Below are 11,672 nucleotides of genomic sequence, written 5' to 3' on the forward strand. Positions count from 1 at the left end.
GACCAAAAACAGGGAGAAACAGCTACCCTGGCTCTACCCAGAGGTAAGAAATATATTTTAAAAAAGGTGCTTGTATGTGGATTTGTGACCTCTGGACAGAGCTGGGCTAGCTGTATCCTCTTGTTTCCAGTCTTTATGCTGAGCTAAACTAAGCTAAGCTGCTTGCTGTGTCTTAATATTTAGCAGACAAATCTGAGAGTGGTATTGATCTTCGCTTCTAACTCTCAGCCAAAATGCAAATAAGTGTTTTTCCCTAAATTTCTAACTATTACCTCAATATTTTTACCAAAAGAAACAAACCTATTAACATAGAAACTTAAAATACTGTACAAAGAGTTGATAAAACAACTACTTTAAAAGTATATAGTTTTGATATTTAATTATTTAGTGATACTAAAGTATTACTTTTGCTTTTGGTAAAAGAAATACCTCATCTTATCTAACACTGTACAAAAAATCTCACCAACCATTCCTCTGCCCTTCTGCCTCAAAGTCTTCACATATCAGAGATATCATTACATTCTCCAGAAACAAAAATGTATGACCTGCTTCCACAACCTGATCTGGTAGCCTCGGTTACAAACCCTGCCTGCCCGAGTGCTGATGGATCAGTGGATCTGAGGAGCAGATCTGTCATTGGTCGTCGTGGGGCGAAGCTTTACAGTGGCGAATGGGTTTGTGCCTCTGAAATGAGAGGATGATGGAAAATGTTATACAATACCTCATGCACTCAGCTGCTTTCTGCCAACACAAATAAGGCACATACACACAAATGGACACACTCCAGGTTGGAAAACTAACACCAGCAAGAGGATGGTAAATTTTGACTGTGGATAGTGAGCATGCTTCAGAGGTCCTAAGATACAAAATGTTTCCAGCTCTTAAAACAAATGCATAGTGACAACCACAAAACTGAAGTATATCTACACCTTAAACATGAGCACACATGAAACCCAGACAATCTCTATGAGTGAATCTTCAATACTCTTTATAGTCCTGGTAAGAGATTCATGCAAGCCTGTATGAAATCAAGTCTGTGTTGAATTAGGATAATTTCAGAAAAGGGTTTCCTGGATACAATCCCAATTAGATAATCCTTAAGAAAATGTCAAAAAGGCAGTGGAATTCATCACTGAATCCAGGGAATACAGACAAACAGATTTTTTTTCTGTCAACCCATACACACTGAAAATTACCTGGGAAAGAGAGGGTTTTCAGGTGGCCCATGGGGTGATAATGTCTACGAAACAAGAGGATCGTCAATGTGAACCACAAAAAATGAAGTGGGATTAGTGTACCTAGGTTACTGTGTATGGAACAGAAAAGAAAAACATTCGTCATCCTTTGAGTAAATTCTTTTCAGTACTAAAGCCCTGTTACCTGGACATCAGATGATGATTCACCCTTCCTGTCAGGGAGGGGAGAGATTGGTCGGAAATCTGCAGAGCCCCTTCTAAGATTCTGACTCGGCAGAGGAGGTGGTGGTGGAGGAGGTGGAGGTGGGTGTTCATTATAGCTCTTCATTTGACCAAGCTTTGTCTCTGTCACCTGTTCTGCCTTCTTCTCAGGGAGGGGAGAGATCGGCCGGAAGTCTACAGAAGCTCTACGGTTGGGCGTGGCTGGGGGTGGGATATCTCCATAGCTCTTGCTCTCTGATTGGTCAGAGGAGGTGTCAGTGGGATCCAGCAGATTGTTCATACTGTGGCTTCTTAGAGAACCACCACTGAGGGTGAAAGGGGCACACACAGCAAATTTTAGTGATTCTGACACATTTTAGTGAAAGATAATAGAAAGATAATAGAAAATAAAGCCTCCATTCCCATTTCTAGGCTGGGTATAAGCCTGTGTTTTTGTAAATGTTTTAAATTTTAGTCCAGACATTCTGTTGTGTGATCCCTTTAAGATGATAATCTTTTCTGTTGGTGTGCAGTGTCAGGGCAAAGTTTAGGATCTGCAACAGTACAGTGCATCTTGAATTCTTGCTCAAGGACACATCACCAGATCACGTGTTGGCATTTGGGAGTAAGCCCATTTTTCCTTGTCTCTCTAAACCCAACCTCAACCTGTGTCACTGAAATCTGTCACCCTGGCACGTGTTTGTTACAAGCACAAATGTTGGCCGTTTCCAACACTTAAATTTCCCTGCTTAAATCTGATGTTCAGACTGGCAGTAATTCCTACCTTGTCGCTAAAGTGTTGGAGAAATCTTCAATAGGAGCCACATAAGCAGCAGGGAACCAGCCCTGACTGGAGGAGATAAGACAGATACAGATGAGGCAAACAACAAGCAAAACAACACAAACTCTATAACTCTTGTCCTTGTGCTGGGAGTATATTCTGTATAACAGTCTGTCATATAATATAGAACTTATTTTTCAGATTTTGTACAGGCAGTACAGTATATTGTCCATGAACATACAGCATATTAACCATTACACTATTTTTCTGCTCTAGATTATCAAGCTAGTATTTTATTCTTTTGTGATGTTCTCAAATGGAAACCCACACAAAAGAGATATTCAATTTTCTCTCTCAGTTTAAAGTGGTCAAAATTAATAGCTTCATTGCCATATTGCACAAAACAACACTTACAGACGTGGGTTTGCTAAGTCAATACCAGTGATTCCACTATTACAATGGCTGCTGAGAGACTCAGCCTGTTCTCTGCTTTCCAAGGCCATCAATCTACTGCCCTCAAAGTGAGTAATCATCATTGCGAGACATTGTGTTCTCATGATAAATTAATAAATCATAGCACTGTTACCATTTCCATTAGAAAGTCTTTGCTATGTCTAATAACTAGTTAGTTATTCATCTCTATTGTCAATAAAATGGAGGAATGATAAGTTGGAAAACTGTAGGCTGTCCCATAGTCACAGCCAAAGTAATCAGATGCAGTTTCATCTGGTTGCAGATGTAGCCACAGAACGTTCAATGCCAATGTAAAAACTGGTGAAAAATCATAATGCTATGGCTCCTGCACCTGCATACATACACATAAATCTTCTATTTCCGCTACCCACCGCAGGCTGCTGTCAGTGCGTCCGTACAGCCAGCCATTCCGTGGTTCCTGGACCAGTACAGTGACAGTCTCTCCCCTGCTGAAAGGTAGAAGCTTTGGATTGGACGAGGAGGGGTGAGACACGAGAGCTCTCATGGCTCTCCCTCCTCCCAGACCCAGAGATTCCCCCACTGAGCTGGAGCGAGAGCGGCTGGGGAGGGGAGATGGTGCTGGAGGGGGAGGAAAAATGGAGAAGGAGCAGACAGAGATTAATAGAATGTAGAGAAGGAAAGGGACAAAGTTTACTTTATAATTGATATGGCACTGAAAAAGAAATTCACAGGGGCAAGAAAAGAGAGAAGGGAATATTCTGAGTATGCATGAATGAATGCATATCCACAGGCAAAAAATGTATTTACTCTCTCATTAAAGCAGAAAAACATTATTAAGTTAATTTAAAATGTGACAATGTACAGAGCAGAATCTACGTTATTTAATTGATCTAATGCTGTAGAGAAAAATACAGCTTTTCGTCTTTGACCTCAGCAGCTGTCAGATTATTATCATATGAACATACAGGAACTGTGATTAGTACTGTCTACCTCCCACCTCTAGAGGGCACTCTGCCCAGTGCCTGTTGCTCCCTCCTGGCCCACGACATGTCTTCATCTCTGGCTACTGTCTGCAGCAGGGAGCTCACTGAACCTCGCAGCTGGTCAGACACAATATACACAGACAGATTAACTGCCATGAAGACTAGCACAGTAGGTCTTTCTTGCTTTCAATGGAAAGCTTAAGTTCAGATGCTTATGGTCAGAGAGACCCTAAAGAAGTTGGTGCTTAATTTAGTTGTAGGATCTGTGCAGAGCCACGCAGTCTACTGTTGGAAAAACTGCACACTGTGCGAAATTTGATATTAAAAAGAGAAAGCCTCTTGCTAAGAAAATTCTTTCTTCTCCAGATAATAAAAAAGACCCATGATCGTATTTGTGCAGTTTTCCATAAATCATGTCACTGAAGCTTCCTTCAGGCACTGGTGGAGTAACCCAAGCCAAAAGAGTTTTTTTTACAGGCTGTCAGTGAATATTAAACTAATGTTCCCACTGGGTAAAAATAATTGCCTAAACTTGGTAATGTGGTGGTACCTGTGCCTCTTGGTCCAAATGGGTGGGAGTTCGAGGTCTGGACCCTCTGGTCTCGTTCACTTTCTCCTTCCATCCATCTGCCTTTTGCTGGAGAGATGCACCAGTCTGAAAACAGATAAGGGAGGTGAGCACCTCATTAAATCTCAACCTGATCAGGCAGAAACAAAAATAGAAACGCTTGAGTAGACGAGACAATGAACACTGAGATGTGAGTTTTAGATAATCAAGCAATTAATATGATATTACATGCATGGAATAAAAACCCTCTTGGCCATGGTGGCTTAAAGAAAACATGTAACTGTTGCTAAGACAGTGATGTTGGCTTGGGTAACTTTGGCATCAGTTAAACTGCTCCTTCACCTGGCAATGATCTCATAGCACAGATAACTATTTTGAACTGAGCTAGTGTTTAAGTTTACTCAATAAGCAGTTCCCTTCACTTTTGTGACACGGGCCAGAGTAGCAGGCAGGCTGCTTTGGCAGTGTGTGTTCAGTATAATATGTGTGTACCTTGTTTATTAAGAAGAGTAGTGACTGAGTGAGGCCACAGTGTTTCTCTGCCAAGAAGCGATACCTCCTCTCCTCCTCCTTGAGGATCTCCTGCTGACTCTGCCTCAGGTACAGCATGTACTCACTGTTCTCCTGAAAACATGCACACAGAGGGAGGCACACACACACACACACACACACATAGGAAATGACACATATACAGTGGTCCAGAAGTATAGTTACTGGACGATGTGTGCGTATATGTGGGTTTACATAATGAGTATAGAGTGTATATATATATATGTGTGTACCAGGGAGTCTCTGTAGGCTCCTCGTCTGAGCTGTTTCTCCAAAGCTTCTGCCTGATTCCTCACCTCCAGCTCATACACTCTGCGACTACCCTGCAGCACAGCAAACAGTTTGATTTAAGAAACTCTGAAGTGGCAACTTTAAGTTTTCCTGAACGTGCTGACAATTTGTTTTTACTGGAAGTTTTGGTGATTGGATTCATTGATAAAGATTCATTTTTCTATACTATCACTATAAGTGAGTTCTCGGGAATGGCCATAATAAAACTGCAAGGAATGTGAACTAAACATATATATTTAGTACTGTACACAATAAGTGCTCCTGTATGTTGAGCCACTCAGAAGAATCAAGTCAAGCGACAGTCCTTTAATTCATTCAGTCACTCCACTTTTAAACAAAACACTTGTTCTCAAAAACGTACTGATGAACTCTGACAGAATATTTTCTTTCTATTAAGCCAATAATGGAAAAATTATTGATGAATGAGGAGAAATACACAAATATAGTAATTGTAATACAATATATACATATAACAGAATAGCTGCCTAATTGATTACAATAAGCCATTAAAAACAGTCTTCCTCAGAATAAGTTATTATAAAAACATATTCTTCTCCCGATCTGTAAACTTACATCAATGTACTCCTCATCCAACTTTACATTCTTCTCCATGGCTTGCAGCACCTCTATCTGGAACCATCGAAACTGTAGCAAGAAGAAAAACAATGTCCCTGTGATGTAGCCAAGTCATTATGGAAACTGTCCCCTTGTTCAAACTCTAGTTTTCATTATCAGGTTGATTGTTTTGTTTGACTAAATCTATATGCAAATGTGCCCTGTTCTCAGGCCAATGTCTTTGCCAAATTAATACCACCACAGCCACCGCAATCAAGCACAAGGGTCTGAGTGGCACTATGAATTTTAAACAAGGAGTGAATGGAAGTAAGACCTGGTCTTCCAAAAGTATTCTCTAAAACTTATCTTTTATTCACTGGTTTGTACTAAGTTAAAAGTGTTTCAGTCTGTTGGGGTCCTGTGTTTTGATTTGAATGACACAAGTATTGGCTCAAGATTTGTACTCACCACTCCCTCCATCTCTGCAGTGAGTCTCCTCTGCGTGTCTGATATCTGGATCAGGACATCCCCTGTTTAAAACAAAAAGACTTGGGTTAGTTACAGACTTGACACACCAGCCATGGACCACATCATTACACACATCAAAACCACACTGCCACAATTTTAAATGTCAAAAAAGTCTATGATAGTTGGGGTGGTGTAAGCACATACAATAAAAGGGCCATTTGAAGAAAGTATCTGAAATCCTTCATTCAAAATCTCTGGAATAGAAGATCCCTGACACTAACTTACCATCAATCTAAGTCCATCACACATTTTGTTTGAATTTATGTCCATTACAAAAGAAAGGCACAATATTTGAGCAGGGATGTCAGTAATTTGATATACGACTTTAACACAATTCAACAGTGCTCAAGTCATCTGCAGATTCTTTTGATCTAACTACCTGAACTGCTAAGATAGTGGAAAGTTAGCCAAGCCCTTCATATTATGGGTGCCTCTGGCCTTGTCTATTGTCATGGACTGTGGTTGAACTAATGAATTGAGTGCAGGTGAAAGACTGTCCCCATTTATAATTCAGGACCCGTCACTCAATAGGGCCCCTGGTCACGCTGTGGCTCCCTGACCTTCTCAGTTAGCCAACTTATCAGAACCACGTGTGTCTTGCTGTGTGCTAGCAGTAATGTATGAGCCCACACGTCTCAATGGGGACGTGTTAGCATATTGCTAATTACCACTAACAATGCTATCGCACGTCCCAGGGTCAGTGAAAGTGATGCTTGTGGAAAATATGCACTCATGCATGCACTCGGGATTGTGCACACACATATACACACACTGTATGTAAACACACACAGAGACATAGACAGGAGAGGATGAGAAAGAGCAGGGAGGGATGTAATTTTAAGGTTACTGAGTGTGTGTGGTATTTCACAATCTAGGATGCGTCAGGATGATTGGGCTTGACATTAACTTGATAGAGCACTTGGCCATCTCTAGAGGACAATTCTGCTTCTGTAATGAATACAATAAATTAAGGTTGAAACCTGTAATGGAAAGACTGAGTAATCAATCAGACATACAAACACACACACACACTTACCAAGCGAGCGAGATGAGAGCGTGTGAAGAGCCTGGTCACCCATCTTAGCCACAGCACTGAAGTAGGCCTCACTGCAAACAGCTAAGGCTGCAGTACACACACAAATACACACAAATATGCACATTAAACCAAATGCTTTTCAAATATTCACCATTATAGCTTTCGAGTAACATCACAGCCAGTTAAACTAGTCTTAATTGGGTCAATCAATTCTGCTTTTATTTATTTAATTCACACAGGCCTCGCAGTGCTGACATGTGATACATGAATTCGGTCTGGGAACAGCCCCATGCCAGTGGGTATAGTTTTACCACGCTGCCTTGTTGCCTTGTGACTGACGGCCTGGTCTTGTTTTATCAGGCAAGGAGGTGCATTAATGATACATGCTGCTCACCCAATTACCAACGTAACACACATGATAAAGATTGGAGAAACGTAGACAAGAAGGATTAGTGAGGTCAGACAAGCAAATACAATGAGATGCACACAAAAGGTTCTACTCTAAACATTGGTGTCTCATGTTTAAAGTAAAGCAGGTTTAAATTCTGTTTCATGTTGTCACCAGTACTGAAATCTAAACTTAATTTTACGTATTTGATTTTTACATACTAAGTGTGAATTTCATTGTAGCTCACTACTCATCACTTTTTTTAATGACCCCAAAAAAGCCCCGACACCCCATACAAGCCCAGTGATTTCTAGCATCTGCTTGTTCACAAACACTAAAACTTTGCTGGTGCATTATTAAAAAACAACCTGGGTAAAAAAAAAAAAAAAAAAAAATCTGTGCTATGACTTGTGTCTCGGTGATAAAATCCTCTTCCATCAATTTTGACACTTCTAACAACAACTAAGAAAAGAAAATCTTGCAATAGCACCTACAGTATTATGTCTTCTAATTTATATTTGATTATGTATTACATATTTTACACTTAAGTGCAGCTACTGTTTTTTTTCTGTCACGCCAAACCTTTGGCCCATCCCACATGGGACTACAAGACCCTACTAATTATCAAACATAAAAAAAGTATAATGTGTTTCCTCTGATATCAATAGAAAAGTAAAAGTGTAAACTAAAATAATCAAAATAACTTTCAAATTTCTACAAACACAGACACACACCCTCATTCAATCACCCAAAAATGTACCCACACCCAGCCAGTCATAAGCTCACTCACCTTGGAAAGCTTTGACATAGCTGTTTCCTAGAGCAACAAGGTTCTGGAGGCCTGGATTGAAGTGCTCCATCAGGTTCTATAGTAACACACACAAACAGACCAACATACCAAAAGAAAAATATATCACTTCAACTATTACTTGAGACATTAGGATTTAAAGTCTGATACTTACTCACCCAAGTAACTCAAGTCAGGCCACATTTAAATATACAGTACATCATAGTTCTTGCTTCCATTTAAAATTGTGTATCACATCCCATGTGTCAAGAACATGAACAGAAATCATGTGAAGATGCAGATGATATAAACTCACCGAATAGACAGTTAAGGTTGATCTGTGCAGCTGGTCACTGCTGGCTCCTGACATAGTGACCAATTGTAAGGGAAATATTAACTTCAAACAAAGAAAAAGTCTTAAAAAATGAATGTCAGAGACAAAACAAACTTCTGTAAAGAGTCTGTATTCCCATTCAAACTTGTGAAGAAGTTTCCTCAGGCGTTTCTCGTCCTGTGTGTATCAGCGTCTTATAGCAGTGAAAGTCACCCTCACTGCAGTCCCACTGTTTCTGCTATGTTCCAAAGACTGATAACACCTGTCTGACAGAATGATAGTGTCTTCCTCGCTCTCTCTCCCTTTTTCTGTCATTCGTTAATGAGCTCTTTTAGCCCCTTGTCATCAGCAGTTTTCATGGAAAGAGCGAGCAAGTGAGCAAGGGGAAGAGAAAAAGGAGTAGGTGCCATCGATATGTTCAGGCCAGGTAAATTATTGATTGGAGCCCTGAAAGGAAAGGAGAAGGAGGACGGCCAGCTGCCCAACTAGCTGTGATGAATACTCACACCTAAGGGAGTACCTCAACGTTGGTGAAACTAACTGCTGCCCTAAAAAAAAGGTACATTATTAAATAATCATATGCAGTTAGATACACAGATATTACTCAGCAAACTAATAGAAACTCCCTCTCTAATGCTATGAGGAAATATGTTAAAGTCAGTCACACATACAAGTTCATCTGTTTCATAAGACACACTATATACTGTAAACCTATCACACACCAAGTACATAAAATAATATAAGGATCACCTCCTCTGTCCATTCAACAGACCATCATACTGAATCCAGATGAAAGCTGGGATTTCTGACTAGCTGTCAGTCGCAAAGAGGAGAGGCAAGGTCATAAAACAATTCACATGTGCATTAAAGAATGAAACAGTGCAATTCAAAATTTAGAAGTAGCTTTTGACTACAAGAAGTCCATTCAACTAGAAGCCATTATTTGTTATGTAGCAGAACTCCTAACAGATTATTTTAATTTGACCAACAATTTTGCTAATGGTGCCAGAATCTCAGGCCTATAAATTTATATATCCTTAACAAGTTTAACAGTCTTTTCTTATTTTAGTGTTAACAAACCATAGTGACACAGTAAACACAGAATGACTTCCTCCAATCTTAATTTGCTTTTATCAAGCAGTTTGTGTTTGTGAATTATCTCATTATTCTCCTAAGAATTTGTTGTGATGTTTTAATCACAACAGTTTTTCAATTAATACGGTCTATAACAATTTATTTAAACATTCAAGAACCACAGTGCAAAAGGTACTTCAACTATGGAGAAAACAATCTGGAAATAAATTAAGACAATACCAAGTTATATGTATACTGTAGATAGTATTCTTATTCTTCTTGCATTATTTACAAGGATAAAATTTGCTAAATAACATGATGGGCCAAAATGTAAATTTTACTGAAAAAAATCTCATCGTCATTGTCTGTACTTCAGCTTTGAAACAGATCAGTCCAGGTAAAGATAATCAAAGTTAATATTGAAGAAAATTACAGTTGTCACAGAATGCATAAAAAATATGACAAAACTAAAATAAAACTGTTCATTACCAGTTAAACTTACCTGCGTATTTAGTCTTAAACATGTAATGCCCTCCCCTTACTTCACACCTGAAGACATGCACATTTTAACCTGTACAAGGCCAGTGTTTTTATCACATTTAAATGCATCATCTTTTCAAATTAGTGGCAAGAGTCTATAATTGAGTACCTGATTAATCCTCCAATTTCCCCTTCCAACTAATAACTTAATAACTTTTAAAGTGATGTGAGTTGGCTATATGGATTTGAAGTGCATTTTTTAGGATGTTTGGATGTTGTCATTGTCAGTGGCTAGAATGAATTTATGCTGTAGAGCCAAAAATTTGGAAAGTGCAATATCAGTCATTTACACCCAAAAACATGAGGCTCAGGTTCCAAAATCCAAGTTATCCTTGAACTATGATCTTAATATAACTGCTGACACCATTTTGCATGTGCTAGAGCGATCATAAACACAGATATGTGAAGGAGGTATGAGGTTGCTTTACCCAGCAGGACTGACCATGTCTTTCAAATATGCACTGTCATCAAAGATGACCTCATCACCACCGCCATCCTGGCTCTGTTGCTTTTGGCAACGACTTACAGTCTCCAGCACAGTTTTCAAACGCCGATCGAGAGCAGCAAGGTGGGGCTCCGACAGCAGTGGAGCTACACTGTGAAGGGGATCTTGGGAGAGCGAGGCCCGCATGACATCGCTAAGACGATACTGAGGCAGAGACAAGAGACGCAGGCGAAGCCAAGTGGAGCGACGGATTCTGGTGAAAGATCAAAGTGAAACAAAGAGGTGTGGAGAAGACAGAGGAAAGCTGTAATGGTGAATTTGTAGGTATAGCATCTGATGGTCACAGCAAAGATTTGTATTTTGGATCTGGGAAATTTTTACAACTGTTGAACTAAGCCATGAACCTCCTCTCTTGTAATACCCAGTGTTACCTCTTTGTGATGGCTTTTATGATACTGAGGTGATGCTGTACAATACTGTTTTTGAGTTTTGAGGTATAAGTAACTACATAAATCTGGATTAACCTCATCTCTGATAAGAGGAATACAATTTATTTTAACTGCAAGTTACCACAGAAGGAGTATATTAACATAGAGAGCATAGGGACAGGGGATAGATAGAGTTCACCACATTTTATCTCAGGCTTTTTTGTACCTGCAGCACTGTTCAAGAGGAGCTAAGATAGAAGGTTCGTCTTTAGAGTGACGCCCAAATCTGCAGCAAGAACAGACTCAGTCAGTAAAGTCACAACTGCACCAAACTAACCGTAAAAAAACAAACAAAAAAAAAACTAAAAACATTAAGTGCATTAACATGAACACTGTTTGTGAGAACAGTGACAGAAATACTTACGCTCTCCCGTTGTCGAGGTGCAACATAAAAGTATTGTTGGCAAACTTCTCAAAAGTCTCATAGTGGTGCCTGTCCATGTTACCTATGGAAAGAAAGGAAATCATTCAGATACTGCTATCAACAACTACA

The 11,672-nt window shown here is 39.6% G+C and overlaps 2 protein-coding genes across 3 annotated transcripts in view; both read right to left on the reverse strand.

Annotated features, from left to right (window-relative positions):
• Positions 1-363: 363 nt before the first annotated feature.
• On the reverse strand, positions 364-9,616 carry baiap2l2b (BAR/IMD domain containing adaptor protein 2 like 2b). The gene is made up of 14 exons (XM_018682427.2): positions 8,615-9,616; positions 8,302-8,377; positions 7,124-7,210; positions 6,028-6,089; positions 5,578-5,649; positions 4,947-5,036; positions 4,657-4,788; positions 4,147-4,251; positions 3,611-3,713; positions 3,024-3,231; positions 2,182-2,247; positions 1,381-1,723; positions 1,197-1,240; positions 364-684 (listed from the first exon to the last, which is right to left on the reverse strand). Exons 1-14 carry the CDS (start codon positions 8,666-8,668, stop codon positions 609-611), a joined length of 1,518 nt encoding a protein of 505 aa, XP_018537943.1. The 5' UTR covers positions 8,669-9,616; the 3' UTR covers positions 364-608.
• A 128-nt stretch (positions 9,617-9,744) lies between these two features.
• fam20cl (family with sequence similarity 20 member C, like) overlaps positions 9,745-11,672 on the reverse strand; it is a 32,710-nt gene continuing 30,782 nt past the window's right edge. For both annotated transcript variants that reach the window (XM_018682441.2, XM_051070409.1), the window contains exons 9-11: positions 11,544-11,625; positions 11,346-11,405; positions 9,745-10,944 (exon numbers count right to left, since the gene is read on the reverse strand). In XM_018682441.2, the coding sequence (XP_018537957.1) occupies positions 10,671-10,944; positions 11,346-11,405; positions 11,544-11,625 (416 nt within the window). In that variant the 3' untranslated portion in view covers positions 9,745-10,670. The remainder of the gene's footprint in view (positions 10,945-11,345; positions 11,406-11,543; positions 11,626-11,672) is intronic.

This window comes from Lates calcarifer, linkage group LG5 (genome assembly GCF_001640805.2).
Source record: "Lates calcarifer isolate ASB-BC8 linkage group LG5, TLL_Latcal_v3, whole genome shotgun sequence".
NCBI lineage: Eukaryota > Metazoa > Chordata > Actinopteri > Centropomidae > Lates > Lates calcarifer.

Coding starts and splice junctions, on each gene's coding strand:
- baiap2l2b (XM_018682427.2), bottom strand. CDS start 8,668: ATGTCAGGAGCCAGCAGTGACCAGCTGCACAGATCAACCTTAACTGTC. Junction 6,090..7,123: donor GCTCTCATCTCGCTCGCTTG/GTAAGTGTGTGT, acceptor TGTTTTAAACAG/GGGATGTCCTGATCCAGATA. Junction 5,037..5,577: donor TGGATGAGGAGTACATTGAT/GTAAGTTTACAG, acceptor GCTGTGCTGCAG/GGTAGTCGCAGAGTGTATGA.